This window comes from Poecilia reticulata, chromosome 17 (assembly GCF_904066995.2).
Source record: "Poecilia reticulata chromosome 17, P_reticulata-male-v2, whole genome shotgun sequence".
NCBI lineage: Eukaryota > Metazoa > Chordata > Actinopteri > Cyprinodontiformes > Poeciliidae > Poecilia > Poecilia reticulata.
Genome location: NC_088846.1, coordinates 12,335,218 through 12,355,486, shown reverse-complemented (window position 1 = coordinate 12,355,486; position 20,269 = coordinate 12,335,218). Strand labels below are relative to the sequence as shown.

General features: G+C 42.3%; 1 protein-coding gene across 1 annotated transcript in view; it reads right to left on the bottom strand.

Moving 5' to 3' along the window:
* Positions 1–20,269, bottom strand: part of LOC103479283 (receptor-type tyrosine-protein phosphatase S-like) — a 98,742-nt gene that overhangs the window by 61,164 nt on the left and 17,309 nt on the right. Inside the window, exons 2-4 of the mRNA XM_081598448.1 lie at positions 16,223–16,437; positions 11,796–11,941; positions 9,527–9,668 (exon numbers count right to left, since the gene is read on the bottom strand). Coding sequence (XP_081454574.1) covers positions 9,527–9,668; positions 11,796–11,941; positions 16,223–16,367 — 433 coding nt within the window. The 5' untranslated portion in view covers positions 16,368–16,437. The remainder of the gene's footprint in view (positions 1–9,526; positions 9,669–11,795; positions 11,942–16,222; positions 16,438–20,269) is intronic.

Here is a 20,269-nt window from a genome sequence, read left to right as displayed (position 1 = left end):
TCGGTGACAGCGGTCCAGATGGCCAGACACGAATTCAGGCATCCATCAGCCCACCTGTTTCCTCTGCTCTATTTGCCCTTTTTAAACCACACACATTCTCTTTCTCTCTCTTTCATTACCATACACACCAACACCTCCTCCATACCTGGATGTATCATTATTTCGCCCCGCTGCAGCGATGATATTTGTTTAGCTAAGAAGCCGAGCTTATGGGGAGCCATCAGGTATGACTCCCTAAAGCCAGGCGCCACTGCAAACCTGCAGCCGCGCACAGACCACGGTGTGGACCATGACCACATCAACTGTCTGCGTGTTTTCCTTCGCTCCTCTCCTCCTCCGGGCTCCCTGCTACCTAACTGCATGACAGACACACACCATCTGTTCACGTAAGCTCTGAGGTGGGGATGAGAGGCTGAGTGGAGATGCGATCTATAGCCCTCTCTCCTTCCTTTTCTACAGCCGGCAGCGTTGGAGAGAGAGAGACACAGTCAGATAGACACGTCATTCTGAGGAGGAAGTTGGGGAGAGATGCCACACAAAGTAAACCGGAGCAGAGTCCGACTGGTGAGGGTATCTGCATACCAACCCTCTGACTTCAGATAACAGAAACCACCAAAAATCTGAGCCATCCCCTACTGATCAATACTAATGATGCACCTGGTCAGTGATTTTTGCCTATTGAAGAGGCAGAGAGAGGAAGGAGACGATAGGGATCGATGGGACAGGTCAGGAGGCTACATCCCCTGAGGCGAGGACTGTGCTGGGCCTACATCTGTTCCTCTCTGTCCCCCCTCCCTCACTTCCCCCTCCATCCCACCATACCCAACGAGAGTTCAGATGGTCTTTTCATCACACCGCCAGCTACTACTACATAGACTCCCTGGCTGTTAATTAGAGCGCACCACTGCACTGGGTTTGGAGCACGAGCACATATGTGTGTGCGTGTCTATCTGTAGGGGGTCTGGCTCGGTATTCCAGACAGGTCTTTATAAATGCTGCAGAAGATGGCAGCGTGGGCGGACCGGGGACTGAATAATTACACACAAGTTTAAGAAACGGGCAAACAGACACATATGATGGCATGCTTTTAATTTAGGAGAAACAAAACAGAAGAAGGCAAGATCTCTGAAGTCAATAATTACTTTGACAAACAATCTATTCAAATCATTGCAATAAAAACACTTTTTTTTATTGGGAGGTGTTGTGAAGATTAATTGGAAATTAACTTTGAAAGGAAAGCTTAAAAAATAATTTAATGAATAAGGTCATTACTTTAAACTTTTAGCTGAGAATTGATATTCCAAGACAGATTGTGGTCAAATTTGAAATGAAAATATAACAACTTTATAGAATAATTACCATTTTAAAATAATTGTTTTGAAAAATCAATTATTTTAAAAGAATTTAAAAAAATTAGTCTGACTATTGCCTTGCTTTGGAAAACAAGCTGAGAAATTAGATTGCCTCAAATTAAGAAAGAGAGGTACATGTTTATATTCATGAAAGAATTTAAAAAAATAGCAAATAGGGAGGGGTACTGTGTTAAATGCATATCTGCTTACTTACTTGTTATTACGATTGGTCATAATTGATGTAAAAATAATTACTATTCATGTTATTATGCTAACATTTCACAAAAATACCTAGACTTTTTCTCAAAATACCAACAACCAAAACATTGTAAATAACATACAAAGAGTGATTTTTTATGGTTTACATGTGTTGTTTCACAAAGCCCAAGTTGAAATCCGTTTTCAGAGACGATCCTCTTTTTTAATTTTGACTATGAACTGTTTGAAAGAGATTGATCGTCGATATTCTGAGAAGATATTAACTTTGCCAACTGTCGTTCACATTTTTGCAATTATTTCATTAACACAGGTAAGAAAAATTAAAACACACAAGGAAAAACGAGTTGACTTTAACTTTCTGTGCTCCAGTCATAACGAATTTGTAAACATGTGGAGAAAAAACACAGATGAATTTCTGATTTATATTTACAATGCAAAACAAAAACAAAACTGTGTAGTTTTAATTATTTTATATCAATAAAAAAATAATAATAATCTGAAAGCGCCAATGTGCAACACAAGACCTCACATGCTTTCCACCCCCAAGAATAATCTGAAAGAAGATATGGACACTTTGCAAAGGGCAAAGTGTCCATATCTGTTTTGACCAGATGTGGAGTCACAACATAGCCAGGTGGTCGCAAATCCATTATATCTGTTGTAGCACTGCTGTTTATGTACTGTGGTGGAGCTCAGCCTTTTAAAAAAAAATGAAAAATGGCTTTGTAAAAGTATTTATACCCCTTGGTATTTTTTTTTTCTTACATTTCGATGAAAAACTTCAAATAATATTTGTACAGGCACAAAGTAGTTCATAATTGTAAAGTGTAAGGAAAATAGGAAAGGTGTTGGCAGCATCAGGAAAATCATAGACTCTGTAAATGTGTCAGATTTTGCTAATATGCAATTTTTTTATATACCACTTAGAGAAAGAGGCTTAAAAGGAAGAAAATAAATCAAAGATACGCTGCTCCAAGAGACACACGGACAATATATTTAAGCATGACACAGCACTTGAAACTCCTCTCTGTTTTTTTGTTTTTTTTTATCGTTCTTAGAAATTGCTCAAGAAGGGCTTCAGTGATGTGGCCTGCTTTAAAGCTGGTAAAACAGAGACAAGGGGATATAATCTTAATAATAAATTCCTTGTGATATATAAACCATTGTGTTAAAGAAGTCAGGTCTCAGAAGCAAAGGGCAAAGTGTGGCAGAACAGGCGGACTGCTAATGACTTCAACAGAACAACAGACAAAAAGGGCAGACTGAAGCCAACAGCGGACTCTGTGCTGTTGATGCGCATAAAGCAGCAGACAGAGAGTCGTATACTGAACTCTTAAGCACAGTTCACTGGAGACGCGAATCGGGAGTTACAGGTACTCTGTCAGGTTCCTGGATGAGTCAGCGACCGCTTGAAATAGATACTGCGGGCATGGCCTTGATCACACTATTCGCCAAATGAATCATTTATCAAACGCAAACACCGCGGCACAAAAGTCAAGCTTATTTTCTGCCTCCTGGTTAAATTGATAAAGATGGCCAACGGAAAAATGCGCCCATGTGTACACAAAAACACAGTGCGAGTGTCAACAGAGCTTTCGGGGAGCACTGGCAAGCTCTGAGCAGCTTTGTTCCCTGGAGCTTTGCGTTTTGTGTGTGTGTTTGTGTGCATGGAGAGGTTGAGAGTGTACATTTTGGCCTGGTTATGTTTGCAGAAGGGCAATCAGGCCTGGTGCCCAAAACCAGTCAGTGGAGCCAGCCGGATCTGGGCAAATATGCAATTTGTGTGTCCGTGTGCTCATTTACACATACGGTAGTTGTGCTGTGGCAGCACACAGTCGAGAGCGCGCGCGCACCCAGTGAGTCAAACACATAATGCATATGATGCAAACAAACAAACAGGAATCCAGATTTTATTTCTCTGTGTCGCTTTGTAATCCCACCCTCCTTCTGCCACGCACACACGCATACATGCACGCATACTTACTCTGCTCAGAAACAGGTTGGCTATTCATATTTCAGGTTATTTCAGAGGGAAATGTGCATAAAAGCTGATCTCAGGCTGCCTGATTCAGGATTAATGTGCCAGCACTCAGCAGTCTTCAGAGACAGTAATGCACTGACTCCCAAAGGCTGAACGAGGACTGAGGGGGAGCACTATAAATGCTAATAAACCTTTATGATAATGGATCACAACACAATGCAGATTCTGGACTTCATGGATCTGTCACATGCGAAAAACGCCGGGGCCTGTCCCGGCCTCCCGCTTTACGAGAGCGAGGAACAAACGTGTACAACGGGGACTTACAGCGAACACAAAGCAGAAAAGAATGGCGGGGTGGAGGGAAGAAAGAAGGAAAGAGAGAAAGAGAGAGAGAGAAAACAGAAGAAAAGAAAAAGAGTAAAGATGGGGGAATGTGATGAAAGAGACAGCTCTCCTCTCAAGAAGCTTAATCCTCTTGCAAGCTGAGTTGATACTCTCTGTTGTTTTCAGACTCAAATGCTGTTTGAGCCGCCGGCCTGCCAATGCAGCTGACGCCTGGGGCCTGAGGGGAGGTGGGATGGAGGGTGTGGAGGGGGGGGAGAGTTACTGATGTGACTCTGCTGTTCATAGAGAGGGAGGTGACAGAACATCTCTTCTCCCTGTTCCCTTTCTCTCACTCTCTCCCTCTTTCCTCACCTCCCGTTCCCCTAAAATGGGATACTGGGAGGTGAGCATAATCAGGATTACTCTTCGCCAAACCGGGTAGAAATGTGCACACTCACACACAGACGTGAAGTACGAAGTCCTGTGGACGCACGCGCGCACCCGCAAAGGCCGTCCGCGCGTGCACGTGCACGAAGAGCCGCAGTAACGAGAATCTCTCGCCCACCGGAGGTTTTCAAACATGCAGAGCTGCGGATATTTCTGTCTCGCGAAGGCAGAACGACACAAGTGCAGCGTCCATTGAAAAGAGCAGTTAGGGTGGCAGCGAGGGGATCTGGGGGGCTTGAAAAATGCAACAGGAGGAGTTTAAAAATAAAAAAAACCTGAGAGACAGTAACGGTCTGGAGAAGATGAAAGGATGAATAAAACAAAAGGGGAGAAATTAGGAAGGGATATTGCTGCGGGCCAAAGAAAAAGCAGATGATGGAGATGGCACTGAAAAAAACCCCCAAAAAAAACACCATCACCTAGCATCTCACATCTCTCTCCATTAGGTAACCTACTGTAAAGGAGCAGCAGCAAGCATCCTGTGACCAACAGCAGACCTGCTCCACTGCACGGCTCTGCTGTTGGTCTCTGTCAACAGACATAAAAACGACGAGATGAAATGCATCAGAAGATGAAAAGACGAAGAGTGGAAGGCGTTTCGAGCAGTAATGGAGAGCCTTCTTCCTAACTCGGTGGTTAGTGAGCCTTTTCCACAATGAATCATTTCATTTAAAGTCTGACCCAAGCAACATTTTTTGCACATTTTCTGCACTTAGCAGCACTTTTTGATGGCATGATCTATTTTAAAGTATAGTGCTGACTGCAAGGGCATCAGGTACTATCAAATGATCAGACATAAAACCAATAATCACACCCCGGCTGTGAGGAAGAACTTCCCAAGGCGGCAAGTAAAATGTCATTTTTCGCTTTTTATATTAAATCTTTAGCATTTTAAAATAATCAAAATGGACTTATAATTTCAGAGGAAGAAACGGGTCTGACCCCACTGATTACCCGGTTGATGCAGAAATCACGATTGCATTACACAACTGCAAATATGCACAGCAATCTTATAAATTGTAAACATATTTCAGCAGATGATTTTTTTTTTTCAATTTGGCAGATTACTTACATTTAATCTGCAGCTCCACAATATATTCAGTCGCAATCATCATTAAAATATAACTGCATACAATATTGCAATCACAGAGAGCTGCTGGATGGAAAATATTTGGTAGATTCAAATATGTCAGCTGTCATGCCAAAATGAATATTTAGCCACTTTTGGTGGATTTTCATCGTGATTTCTACCTGTAGATGATATTATCTTACTCATCAAGATTCTGAAGAGCAGGGAGACACACTGTTGATGAGGGAGGAGAGAGGAAAACATGAGCCAAGACTCTTCAAATTATGTGCCACTAAAGTGATTAGGTTTGGGATAAATCATGTGAAATCTGTGGGTTGCAATTTTCTGCCCTTCTTCCTACATGAGCTCAAAGGGAAACACTACTATGGTATATTCGCACAACTGGTTGCCATGTTGGAAACATTTGCTTCACATTTCCATTCCCAGACAACATGGGAGTAACAGGGCGCTTCAGCGGTGAAGGGAAAGCAAACCGGTTCAAAGAAAGCTACTTTATTGTATTGCGTGAGCTTTCAAACTCTTCCTTAAAGGGGCGTATAGGATTTGGTGACGTTGGTAGCCTTTTGAAAGACGTTGACGCAAAGTAAGAATATTAATCTAGAAACTACTGCTGTAGTTCTTGAACGCCAAAAGTGACGTTAGGTTCCAACACCACTGTCGAAAGCTTTACGATCCTTTTCGACATTTTCTTTGACAGAGTCGTTACAATTGTCGGAGGCATCTTTACACAAACTGACACAGAGAAATGCGGGTAGTAATTCATAAATCCTTTTTTTTTTCTTTTATTCAAACTGCAGGAAGGGATCTTCTTGCGTGAGCTTTGAGGAAGGGATCCTATTTCTCCATTAGTATCACGATACGCTGGCTTCCTATTAAATTCAGGATTCAGTGAAAATTTGATTACACATACAGTCCTCAACAGCATAATGCCTTCTGACTGACTTTATACCTCCCGCCTCACAGGAGCAGTCCTCTCTCGACATGTGGGAATACGTGTCATTCACAGAATTTCTAAGTCATGAGTAGGAGGCGGAGCTTTTGGTTTCCTGGCCCCTTTCCTGTAGAATCCTTCCTTCCCGCCTTCGATATGAAACATGGACAATCGTTTAAAACAAAGCTCAAAAATCTCCTGGGGAAAAATCCCTATCACACAGGGCGTTTGCATGTGTACCTGTTCTCACATAAATGTGCTGCATATTTTGTTGAACTGCCACTGTAGCCCATTTGTTTGGTTTAACAGGCTTTAAATTTTTATTTAGCTTCTTATTTGAACTGTTTTATATATCGTTATTGCTTCTGTTGCAGATCAAGCTTAGTCTTTGCAAACTTTTTTTTACCTAACTGACTTCCCATTGCTTAACCTCAATATCTACTCATTTCATGTCGAAGGTTTGCTAGTTCAGCCTGCTTGTGTTGCCTTTTAACAAGCACATGAAAAGCGCAAAACGAATAAAGCTGAATTGAAATGAATGTTCTTAATCGCTCGCGTACACACGTAACGTCGTCTCCGCTCATAAATAATTAATGACCCGTTCAAGGCAGAAAGGTTTGTTAAATGACACTGAGTGATTCTCTTGCTGGATGTAGAGGCTTTTTAGTCCATTTTACTAACACTTTACATACAAATAGAGCCAGGAGGTTGACAGCGGAAGCTTTTCTAAACCACCGCTACAATCTGAAGACATTAAGACCCGGGCCCCCTCCCTCAGCGTCCTTCATCTCAGCAGTTTGTAATTCAGATTTTGCAGCTTTGAAGCCGAGAAGGATATGAATATAGGCATGAGAGGATCCTTCCGAGGTTTATCATGGAAGAATGCAGCTAAACATATTCGCAAGATTCTAGGATTATGGCTAGCAGACCATAAATAGCACAAAATGTTTAAGGAGAGGCTGTGGAGCAGAAAAGAAATCCGTGCTATTAGATATTTCTAATGTAGACATCAGGATCCTATCCTATACATTTTAGATTGGAGAATCTCTACCCTCCAAGATGCTTTCAAGGACTCACTCATTGCTCATTACATGTGGCCACATTTTTTTTAGATCAACTCCTAAATTTAATGGGAGTTAGCGTTGAATTAAATAACATGAACAACATACAGATTTTTCCAGTATTTAGTGTGAAAGTTATAAAAAAAATAAAATAATATATACACTTTTTTTTACACTGAACAAAAATGCATATTGTTGATTCTTAGTATCATTCCCACTGTTCTAATCAGAGCTCTTACAGTTTAGTTGGCAGAAAAAGGTGAAATGTTGACAGAGTGACAGACAAATTGCGACCAAGTGCTGCGACTGGCTAACGGTCAGCCACTAGCAGCAGTAAAGCTGTCATGTCCTGCACCTGTCAGCATGAAATCCGTTTGGGTCGGAACCGCAATTGATCATTTGTAGATCAATAAGTAAACCGATCAGAACTGTTGCAAAATTTAAACAGGGATTCATGAAGCCTTTATTCTATTAACTAAAACACTAAATATGAGTATGTGTAATGTTTTATATATTTATTGCAATATACTAGATGGTTCCAGCAGTACATCAGCTAATTTCCTGCTGGCTGCGCTGGAGGACATATGGAACAGTGATGACACGACACTTTTACGGGACTGACGCAACCAAACAGGAAGAGCCGCTGGGAAAGAGTCTGTAAGTATGTTCGATTTTACGAGCACATCCAAACAGATTTTCATATTAAAAACTTAAAACGTGTAGCTCTCACCTCGAGTTAAATAACATTTTTAAAATTTCATACCCTGTCATTAATAACATGCTTCCCCCTCCCCCCGTTTGTTTCACTAAGATGCTTCTCCCTTAAATAAATGTAATCTGTGTATTTCCATGACAACGCCATCTCAATGTGTGAAATGTTAGATGGTCACTGCAAACACCTAATTGATGCAAATGTGCTGTGTTGCGTGTTTGTGCCGTTTGCTCCAAAGTTACAGCACCTAAACGTCATACTGTATTGTCTACTACAGTCATGAACTCTCTTGAAGCCCGCATGCAGGTGATTCAGCTTTTACGGTTTACCGGCTCTGAATAAAAGTAAATATTACTTCGCTTAATGATACCCTGCGCTCTGGTATCGAAGGCACGGCACTTTTATAGTCGACGAGAAAATGGGAACGTCGTCCTGACACTAGAGAAGAAGCTAAGAGAAATAAAAGCGCACGCTACCAAAGTAAGAGTCACTCACAAACACAGACACACACACGCACATGGGAGGCTGACCCTTGAGGTGCAGTTTCTGTGGTAATGTGCTTTAGATTGGGGCTATGTGTGCAGAGATGATGGGCGCAGTAACAGATGGACAGGAGTCTATTCCCTGGGCTACCAGCCTTCTGCTTACTACACAGCCCTGCCAGCTCCACAGTCCTCATCCATCTTCTGCACCCCTCCTCCCACCTCTCCTCCCCTCACCCGATCTCCGCTGACATCCCATTTCATTTCTATTGTTTTTCACAATCCTCTTGGTTTGCTCAACTCCCTCCCACCTCCTCGTTCCTCCATTATAACTCCTCTCACCTCTCCTTGACCAGCTCCCCCTCCAATTTTCCTCCACAACTGAATTACTCCTGATAATGAAGGCTTGCCTGCTAAAGCATTGCCTAATCCAATGACTTCTCTTTGTTTGAGCAACCCTTTGAAAAGCCAACCCCTCTCTTTCCTCACCCAATCCAGCTGCGCCGGGCGAACGGCCAGCGCTCGGATCGTAGCCTTAAGAGCCACATGTTGTAACTTAAGCTCACGTCTTGGTGGGGCAAAACCTTATTAAGGCTTCCCTGGAAGAAGACAGTCAACATTAGATTAACACCCTAACTCTGGCCAGGAAGCGGAATGATTACAGCAAGCTGGAATGCTAAAACAGCCCCAGAGCCAACAGACCAAGCTGGCCCTCACTTTGGCCAGTTCATGCTCGGTTGCGCTCCGAAGGACTATAAAAAGAACAGCTTGCTGCCGCCTGATGTGTAAGGTGGGGTGTGGCCTTGTTCCACTGTCACATCTACAACCTCCAGGCCCCCCGGCGGCTGCGGGGGCCGAAAGAGGACATGCGTGTCGAGCTGAAAGAGAAGTCCGTCCGTGTCTAAAAGCGCGTAAGCGTGCGCTTACCTCTGATGATATCCAGCTTTGCAGTGGTGGTGTTGTTTCCTTGGCTGTTGCGCGCCACACACTCGTAGACGTTCTCGTCCCGAGGAGCTCTGAGAGGCTGGATCCTCAGCACGGCTCCAGCGCCCCCGTCAAACTCTATCGTCTGGACAGCCACAGGATTTACAGAGTAGCATATATTAGTCACGGCAGAGTTAGCATTTCAACTCTAACAGTAGAGAAGGGATCCCTTTCTTTTCGGATCTGCGGGGTGGCCACATTTGAGAGCGTCGTCTTTTTACAGCACCTTGACAATCACGACAGTAGATTTTTTTTTTTTTTGAGACACTTGACTATTTCAGCGAATCATTAAGACACATCGTGTACCTGCAAACACGCTCCGGAGGCTGGCGGTCAGCAGCTTGCACAGACATTGCACTTACCGAGAACAACGTGATCCGGATCCCCTGTTTGAGACGAAGTCTTTAGAATCAGTCAAGTCACATTCCTTCACAGTTAGACCTCAACTTATCTAGAAATGAAAAACGCCTTTCACCACTCCCTCGTTTGCAGCATTTAACTTTTTGTTTGACATTATTCCGTGCGTTTCAAATAAAACTGTGCACATTTGAATTGCTCTGTTCTAATCAATATTTTTGAAATGATGAGCTACTCATTCACACTCTGCCAGAGGTTAGTTGAGGAAACTGACATCACTCTCGTTGATCCATCACGCTAGAGTCATTAGTTTACTTTAGCAGCTGGACTGCACCGCAAGCCTCATTCTGTTCAAAGTATAAAATAATGATTATTCTGGATCTGAAAAGGTCACCAATTACTGCTCGACAGGTCTGCCTCTTTAACAGAATGTTTTCTACTTCACAATGATAAAAAAGGGCCAAAGCAGCCCAAGAAATAAACAGTAAGCCTCATTTAAAAACCGGTGACATTATTTTCTCATTGCCGTAGAGCTTTCTGGTATCCTTCTGGCTTTAATGCTGATGCCTTTTTAGAGTATCTGCTCTCAGTCAGACTCTGGGGGGGGGAAATAAACACGGCTAGGCCGGCGTTTGTATGACCTTCTAATTCTCAAATTGCAAGGAACAGATAATCTGTCCTTAAAATGATTCTAGCATATTTATTAATGTAAACTATATCGAGAGCAAATTGATTGGGATTCTGAAAGATAAGCGTTGTCTGTAATGATACCAGCAGAAGGGCAGATTGGAAAGCGGGCACACGATTTTAGCCAATTGCACAAAGCAGAAACATTTTTTTTTTTATTTTTACATCCGAGTGTAAAACCTACAGTTTTTTTCCACAACAATATAGTATGCATGTGCATTCATGGTGTAACATAAGATTGGTTTAGAAAGACGCTCCTCGCCGACAGTCAGATGTTGTTCTTTTTTGGGGACAGGGGAGGGGTCAACAATTTTCTCAGGACCTGCAGCTCTCTGTGGTTTATTTTTCCTCCATGCATGTTTTGCATCTGCTGTGTTATTGGGCATAAGGCAGGACAGCCTGCATCTTAACTCTACTGCAGCGATGAAGCAGACAGTATGTGCGGAAAACAAACTGGTTTGTAAAATATTGATCGTCAGTTTAAAATACATTTTAAAAAAATGTAATTTGGCAAATTATCAGTTAGAAATAATACATAAGATCTACATTAGGATGTAGACAAGAGGGTTTTTTTTTAACCCTAAAAATCAGTCCAGATGCAATGTCAACTGAGCTACTGCAGACCTGTTACTTGCAAAATACATGAGTTATTCAAGGTAAGAGAGAAAAATATTCCTCAGAATGCTGCCAGATTTTTATTTATTTATATTCTACTTTAGTCAGAGCCATCTTAGAATCCTAATCAAGCCAAGGATCTAGCTTCATGTTTACTGAATAAGCATGAGAGCATCTCTGTGTTTCACGGCGTTAGCTTTTCAATTAGCTTCAGTGTGGATGGAGCATAATAGAAGATGTGAAACGTTAGACCTTTTAATTTTTCTAAAAGTTTCAGTTCAAGTGCAACTAAATCTGAGATAAATTTGACAATATTCAAAAAATGTCGCAATTTACCTTTAAAAGAATGAGGAGATAAAGATCCCTCAGGGTGAAGCAAAGTACTTTATCCTTTAAAATGGCTGATTTTGTTAAGACTTTTGAGGTTTATAACTCTAAAATGATTAAATGTAGATTGTTCACCCCACACAGATGCATAAATTCCAGCCTATTTATTTACTGGAGTCAATGTTAGCCCATGTGAGGGCTCATCATTGTGCATTGTGACAACCACCTCGATACGCTGGGAGTTGACCTTCTTGCCCTTCTTGTTCCAGTAGACGACTGGCTTGGGGTTGCCAGTGGCCTGGCACACAAATGATGCCACACCCCCTGACACCCCGATCTGGTCAGTGGGAATTTTGGTGAACTTCGGCGGAGCTGAAAAGCAGGAAGGAGAGAATTAAAAGGAAGAGTGAGAAACGAGATGAAGCAAAGAAACAATAACAACAACAAAAAAAAATCTGAGCAAAACCCAGACATGAAAAGTAATATTTGGAGGAAATCAAGTCAACCGCAAAGGCAGAAATAGCAACTCCTGCTGATCCACGCCCTATTTCACTTTCAGGGACTGGTCAGAGTGACTTGTGTCCTGACGGCTGCGCCATTGTGCTTACTTCCTGGGTATCATCTAGAGGACAAGCTGAAGGACTTCCTGTGGGTCATAAATAAAAGATGGGTCTGGGCTTCATAGGAACATCTCTCTCTCTTTACCCCCCCACTCTGTCCACCCCCCCTTTCTCTCTCTCTCTCTCTCTCTCTCGCCCTCTCTCTCTCCGGCAGGACAACACAGAGCTGTATGCAGCAGCACAGGCTGTCATCCCACATGAGCGTTTCACAGGTAGGAAAAGTGTTGGCTGAAGATTCACAGCATGTAATTGGCTTAAATGTATTAATACCAGAGGCATGATTTTTGTGCCTGCAGAGCGCCACACACCTGTGTGGGGGAGGAAGAGGAGGAGGGGGGGGGGGCTGTCACGGGACCTGGAATTGCGGAGCGCGACGATCCTAATTTCCGTCGTTTACTTCCTGCTCGTGGCTCGGTGGAGGAATTCAAGAGGATATTTTCAGGGATTACGGCAGGAATGTGAGACGCTTTAAGGCGTTGCAGTTGCCCTCTGCAAGAAAACAGCAATTTCCAAGTGTGATATTGAACCAACAGTACTGAACCTACACTTTTCGCAGCAACTGAGTCAGACCGGTAAAACAACCTCACGCATCCACCCCTTGCTATCTGTCTGTGGCCTGTTGCCATGGTGCCCATCTTAACTCCTCTTCAACCGCCGAATCGCTGCTATCCATCAGGGTGAAGTCAGGATGACCCTTACCATAGCAACCCGGTTCCCTCCTCCCCTGTGTCTAGGTGGGTGAGGTCGCACTGTGTTGATTGAAGACACGACAGGAATGATAACAACAATAATACTAATAAAAATGGTGGGGGGAGTAAAAAAAAAAAAAAAACCCTCATCTGTCTATCAAATATTAGGCAGATAGTGGGTCTAATTCTCTTCCCACTCCATTCTGTTCTAAATAGCCAGATGAAACACTTTCCAGTTTCTCCACAAAGCCTTGACAGGAACCGGAAAAATGCTGTGACAAAAAAAAAACAAACAAAATAAAAAACTTCTCCTTTGCTTGCTACACCGTGTGTTTGGCATGTCAGAAATAACGCGGTTTCGTTTTATGCTTGCCATAATCCTGAGCAGGAAGGAGCATAAAGCGCATAGTGAGTAATCTGACTGAACAAATTTATCCTTCCCATATTTAGACGCCGGAGCAGGTTATTTTATGCCTGCTAGACCCTCAGAAACACACACAACGTCAAGCAAACTGCACCTTCCCCGTGCCAATGACATGATTGCCATAGAATTTTTTTTTTTTTAAAAAGGGAAGAAAAAAATAGTCGTCAGGGTAGAAAGAAAGCGCCTTCCTCCTGTCTGTGGGATTACGAAAGAACTCCATGTTAGTCTCAGGGCTTGAATGTGGGTATTTTTCATTGGCTTTGTGTTGAGTCCGAAATGTTTTCTATGTTCTCTTAAACGCACCAATCCTTGTGCAAAACTGATCCCACTAGCAGAATAACCACTTAAGCCTCTTCTGACAGCCGGGGAAAAGCCCTCGAAGGCTGCGGCTCTGAATGGATTTGCACTCAACAGAAACTTGTTATGATCAGGATGTTCTTGGGAAATAAAGGTCTAATAAGAACCCCTGTCTTTTTTTTTATTAAAAAAAAAAACAAAAAACGGTGTTTCTTTTTTTTTTCTCCACTGCCGTGGTCTGCTGCCGCTGACGGACAACCGGTCGGGTTTTAATGGAACACCTTTGTGACTTGTAATCACTCGCCAGAGAGACTGACAACTGCTGAGCTCAGACGTAACGAGGCACAATGTCTCAGCGTTTTTGTCATGCCAAGTGACAAAAAAAAAAAGCATAATTGGAAGTCAATAGTTTTCCTCAGGTCTGACTATAATCAGTCCACACAGTTTTCCTGTCAGAAGTGTTCGGTCCGAGTATAACTTCTTATCAAATGTTTCAATTTGTTCTACCTTAAATAAAAGTACCAAAAGGCAAATGTATTAAGAGAAGCCAGCTTTGGTCTCACAAGCCCTACAGCCAGTTTTAATAATGCATCTTCTCCTGTTTGTGCCTCACTGCTGTCAAACTTGTTTTCATCTCATGCTCAAAAGTGTAAAAAAAAGAAAAGAAAAAAAAAAGCCAGTGATACAAAGATAATAAAATCAACTGGAATTGCTTTCGTTATCTTTTGGGAGAAAGAAAATGACATTACAGGGATCATTTGAAACAAGAAACCAAATAAGGAACAAAAATTACCACAAACCTTTTCCAGAATTTATTAGCAAAAACCTGACATTATTTAGTAACCTGAGTTCTCCTTTTTATGTGGAAAAGGAAATATTTTCGATCAAACTGGAATGACTCATGTTTGAAATGACCCCGATAATTTGCCAAACATTTGGAAAACATTTCGTCTGGACAAGTACTATAAGCTAATATAATTAGGGTGTAATTATACTAGATATGAGGGTGTGTGCTTAAGCTGGACATATTTTTTAGACATTTTTTTCTAATAAGAAAAAATAAGAACTACTTCCTAATGAGAAAGGAAGTAGTTGTTTCTTGAGTTGTTTGATTGCTTCGACGGAAACGACAACAAAAGAGTGAGTCCAACTGGCTCACAAAAAACTGCGAGAATATTACAAATGGCTAATAAGTAGCTGCTACTGGCACTGCAGTTAACTATTTTTTCCAAGCTTAGTATTAGCACTAAACTAAAGGGATAATTCACCATTTTTTATATTTTCCAAAACCTTTATTTCATTAGTGAAAGTTAGCATTGGGAGTTTAATACTTTAATTTTGATTTAAAAAGAGTAACGACATAAAAAATGCACACACTTAAACACACTGTAGGTTGCTGATGTACTTCCCATCCGAATTTGTGCTTCAATTAATGAAATGCAAATTTGCTAGTTTTCACTTGTCCAAATTTAAGTGAATGCAGAGCAGAAGGATCTACCAACTACGCAGGGCACTGGCTCTCTTGTGTGTTTGCAGGATGTTGTATGATTAAAAAAGTGCTTGACGACACCGGTCTAACATTTTTGAGAGTAAACCTTTGTCATAAATATCACTCAAGAGCCCATCAATCTAAAGCCAGGTAACATCTGCGATGACATGAAACATCCCGACAAGATCAGAAAACCAGCGTCTGAAAATGTCACGCCAGCATGGTTTTAATCCTTAGCATTTTTCTGTCTTTTTCCTCTTTGCGTTTCCGTGTTGGTGTAGAACAGGTGTGAAATGTAGTTACTTTGAAACGACAGTTTTTTAAAAATCCTAGTACGCATTTATACCATGAACTCACCCACGCCTTCGTTAGCATTAGCTGGGTTAAAAACTTCAACATACATGGGGGTCAAACATATTTCTATGAATCTATGCAACAGTTTGTAATTTGTGAGTATTTTTGGGATTTGTAAACCCCCCACCCCAAAAAAGTGATTCTTAGTTTTCCAGAAAATATTTCTGGAAAACTAAGAAAATCTCAACTTGTGAATCAAATATTATGTCTCATTTTGTGAGCAGGATGCATCATTTCACCCTGAACACACAGTTAGTTGGACAGGAGGAAAATTGAATAATAATAATAATTTTAAAAAGCACTATTTGAAAAATCAGCTTTCACCAAGCTGATTTCCAATTTTAAATGCTGAGAGGTGTTATGTTCCATCTTTAGTCTTATATCTTATCTGCCATCAAAAAAAAAAAATCAGCTTGGTGAAAATCTCAGATCACTGATAGCCCAGCCTGGCTGAGAAATTCTTGGTGTGTGTCTTCGTGTGTAAACCACTGAGGCAGGAAATGTGTTGAGATGTTGTAATCAAGAAGATGATGAGAAACATGCTGATGGGACCTCCCGCCTTATCAAAACACATTAACAACGCCGCAGTTCAGAGCTGATGTACTGACAGGACAGGATTCACTCCTCGGATGACACCCACAGAGTGTGCGCCTACATTTATATGTAGGAGTGCTCGTGTGCATGTAATTTACTGTTTGATTGTCAGATGATAAAATGACAAAGAAACAATGAAAGAAAAAAAAAAATAAAAAGAAGGAAGAAGTAGATATATTATTTTACCTAGTGCTTCACACAAGCTGCCCCACGGCCTGGTTAGGAGGATAATCAAAGGCAGCAACAGACACAGGGGAGATGAGAGGAAGTAGAAGCCAAGGATGGTTCGCCTGGACTGTGCCAGAACTCCGTCTGGCTTACACGAAGGCATGGCACCACCGCCGAGTTGGTTGGAGATGACTAATATGCAGGTAGGGCTTCGCTCAACGGGGGTAGGCACTCTGCAAACAGAACGAGATGAAGGTCAGGCACATTTCTGTCGCATCTGATTCATCGTTACTCCTGCGTTTTAGAGCTGCTTATCCGCAACTTCGATGCACCACAAGGGGAGAAAGTACATAATGTTGTTTCTTCTGAAAAAAAAAAAAGCGAAAAATGTAATCATTATGAAAATCAAAGGCAAATTTATGCAAATATAGGATTAAGTTTTTTGATTTAAGCCTGAGCACTTCTGACTTGTGGGATTAGGAGCTCCAGCAGGCTGACTGTGACGGAACTAATTCCAGAACAATAAAGCCACTGCTCAATAACTACGGCAAGAAACAGAACAAAACAGTTTTCGGCGTACAGCTTCTGTATTAATAAGTCTCCTTCTCTAGTGAGCCATGAAATGAGCTGCAATGATACAGATTTAAGCATCCTTTCCCCCTCCCCCTTTGGACACCCTAATAATTTCATTTTGGCTGCAGCCTAATTCCCTCTCAGCACTCAGTATTTCAGCATTCTGCCGACACATAAAAGTGTTAACGCAGTAATATATCTAGAGTAGGCAACAGTAACGGAAAACAGTCAAACAAAGAGGATTTGGAGGTTAGTAGGAAGGCCACAAAATTCATCTGACAGCACATAAAATACCGCTGCTTTGATACATGTGAACCCCCTTTACCCAAAGCCTTTGGGGGAGTTGCCATGGGTACTTTGCTCTCTTCGCTGCTGCAAACACATGCACACAGAGCGACGCACATCTGGAAGTCCCGACATAAATCAGCTTTGTCTGCTCGCAGAGATTTGGAAAAGCTGCGCCAAAGCTCCGCATCCGCGAGTCAATAACTCCTCAGTCTTATCGCGCTCTCCCGTCCCCCCACCTCTCATCAAAAGATATGTCAGAGCGCAGGTGGAGAGGCCAAATGAGAAAGGGGTCTTTGTTAACCTGTCATACATCAAATGCATATATATCCTTGCCTTCAAGTAGCAATACAAGATAACATATACGCTCCTGAGGAGACATAATGCAGGCGACAGGCCACGCTGTGATTCCCACATGAATATGGACACGTAGAGACAAATGGCCTGGCAACTGGAATCTGATGATTTTGATCTTGCTTAGCTTAGACCGGTGGGATATTTTTTTCCAATCAATGAAACAGATGCGTTTGCTAGTGGATCATCTATTTTAATGCACCCCTGGTTGTGGGAGTTGTTAATGAGTGGGGAACATTTCAAGTGTTTTACAGGTCAAAAATAAACCTGAGAAGACAAAAATATGTAAAGCATCAACGTAAAAGAAAATTTTAGTTTTTTTTTTTTTTTTTACGAAGTGTCAGGACATATCTGAGCTTTGTTAAGGCTATGAGAGAGCAAGACTTTTAACAGATAACAGAAAGGCCAACCAGAGTGCAGCGAGCTAGCTCTATTTTATCCATTGGAACTCTGAACCTCAGTCCACATTGGCACATGCTGGATTTGGAAAACTTGGCAGTCTTTGCAAAAACGAGATGCAAAAAACAATTCGAGACGAAGGGTTGCCAAGCCTCATCATCATTCCTGTCCTATGCTAAAGATGAAAAAGATGTGTACCATTGTAAACAGGAAACACTTTGCTCCACATTGTTGACATTCAGTTAGTTTTGAAGACTTCACCTCTCTCTAAAACTGATTGTTATTATTACGCTCACTAATCTAGGCTCCAAGTCTATTCGTAACTCGCAAGCTGTCACCTACAGCCAATTAAAACTGTGTGTAGCTAAGATACATGTCACAACCGTCAAAGATGTTCAGGACACTTTTGTAGCTCGTCAGCCTTGTTCGCGAGAAAACACAGCAAAAAGCTGAAAGGTTGAGCTTGACCATGGTAAACATTGAGGATCCGGCAAATCCGGCACCAGGGACGAATCGTACACAGAACGCCAGAACACACAGGTCGCACCTAATGTTTCAGTGGCCATGTGGCCCGCGTGCAGAACAACCTTTCTTCAAATTCTGACCTTACGGATCAATGTTTCCCTGAGAGCAAATTCTGACCTTACGGATCATTAATGCTGCTCTTGCTAATCAAACAATATGAAGCAGGAAAAGTAATGGCCTCTGCCTCGCTGAGTGGCCTTTCAGCTCATGTCACTAGAGAACCTCATTTGACTGGTGACAGCAACTCCAGTCATAATTAGTTTTACTTTCCAGAAGCTGGTAACTTCATAAAGGCTTCAACTTCTTAACTGCTTTTCCTTAAAGTAGGAACATCCTGTTTTTTAGCCACTAAACTCTCTCTCTCTCTCACAATGTGACTTTGCCTTTTGTTAATTAATAATCCACCATGGCAGGATGGTTGGAAGAAACACTTTGAATGCTGCTCTTGTATTAAAGTTCTTTAAAAAAAAGGAATCGGATCTAGCTAAAATCAGCACGGGAAGATCAAAGATCGCGCATAAATTTCTGACTGGAACATATCAAAATAAAGTCCCTGACTTTCCATACATACTGTCAGACATAGAGGAGCAGCAATGGCTGCTCTACTTTAAAAAAAAAAAGGGGGGCCTTTCTAGAGAGCTGGATATTCAAAGATTCCTCCAACCCCCTTTTGGGGCTAATGACCTGCTCAAACATATTACTGTCTGCCAGCTTCTAAACTAAAAATAGCTCAGCCGAAAATACGTCTATCTGATACAGGCTCTTATTCCTGCCACTCTGCCCTCGCCTTATCTAACGGCGGGTAATAGCAGCTGAATAGAAAAGCTTTCTCCCTCTCAATTGAGCGCGATAAGAAAAATCAGATCACAACTCATTCAGCCGCCATTGGCAGCATGCTAAGTAAATTCTCTGCTTACGGAAACTCAATTTTCCCCGCATTAATCTAAGCGGGGTCACTGTTCTGCACGCGGGCCACATGGCTACTGAAACATTAGGTGCGACCTGTGTGTTCTGGCGTTCTGTGTACGATTCGTCCCTGGTGCCGGATTTGCCGGATCCTCAATGTTTCCCTGAGAGCAAATTCTGACCTTACGGATCATTTTCGGTTGATCCACTCCTCCTCGTTGTCTTTCACATGCTGACAAACCCTCTTTGCACTCCTTCGTCTTTAGTCGCATACCCTCTAAAGTAATCCCTAAATCTTCCTCCCATATCTCACTCTGGCATGAGACTATATTCCTGAAATCTCCTCTTCTCCTACTTTCTTTCATCCCTTTCCGCTGCCCGCCCATCCACTTCCTCCTCGTTAACCTTTTCTCTCTCGACGTTGCCTTCTTCTGAGAGATACCCTATCATTTAGCTTCTTTGCTTTTTATAGACAGTCTAATCCACACTCATGCAAATCCTCTTCCTCTTCCCCAGCTGTCCTACACCGGCTGCTCCAGCTGCTGTTGGTCCATTGACACAGTTCAAACAAAAGGGCTTACACCATCCTACAGCTGTGGATGATGAGGGAGGATGCCAAAACAGACATGCAGATGCAGCAGCAGACCAGGCCAGTCTGGGCATGTCTCTGCTCCTGCTAATGGTATTAAAACACTGCGAGCGCAGCAGGCTCATCCTCTCAGGACACAAAGATAAAGAACAATAACTCACTTGGCTTGCTTACAGGAGCAGAGTTAAAGTGAGTAAGCATTGTGAACATGGAAATCCTCATGACTCAGGTCTACTGGAATCTGTACAGCCTCCCCCTGCCCCATCCACCAGCCCACCCACCCCCACCGCAGAGATACCACAAACTGCTCCCTGTGATCATCTGGCTCAGCATCCAGAAAGCGGACAGCGGGGGTTGGTCTTATTACCTTTTCAGCGTAGAAACACAGATGGTCAGCCTGACACGTAGATTGATGGGGTGGGGGGATACATGCT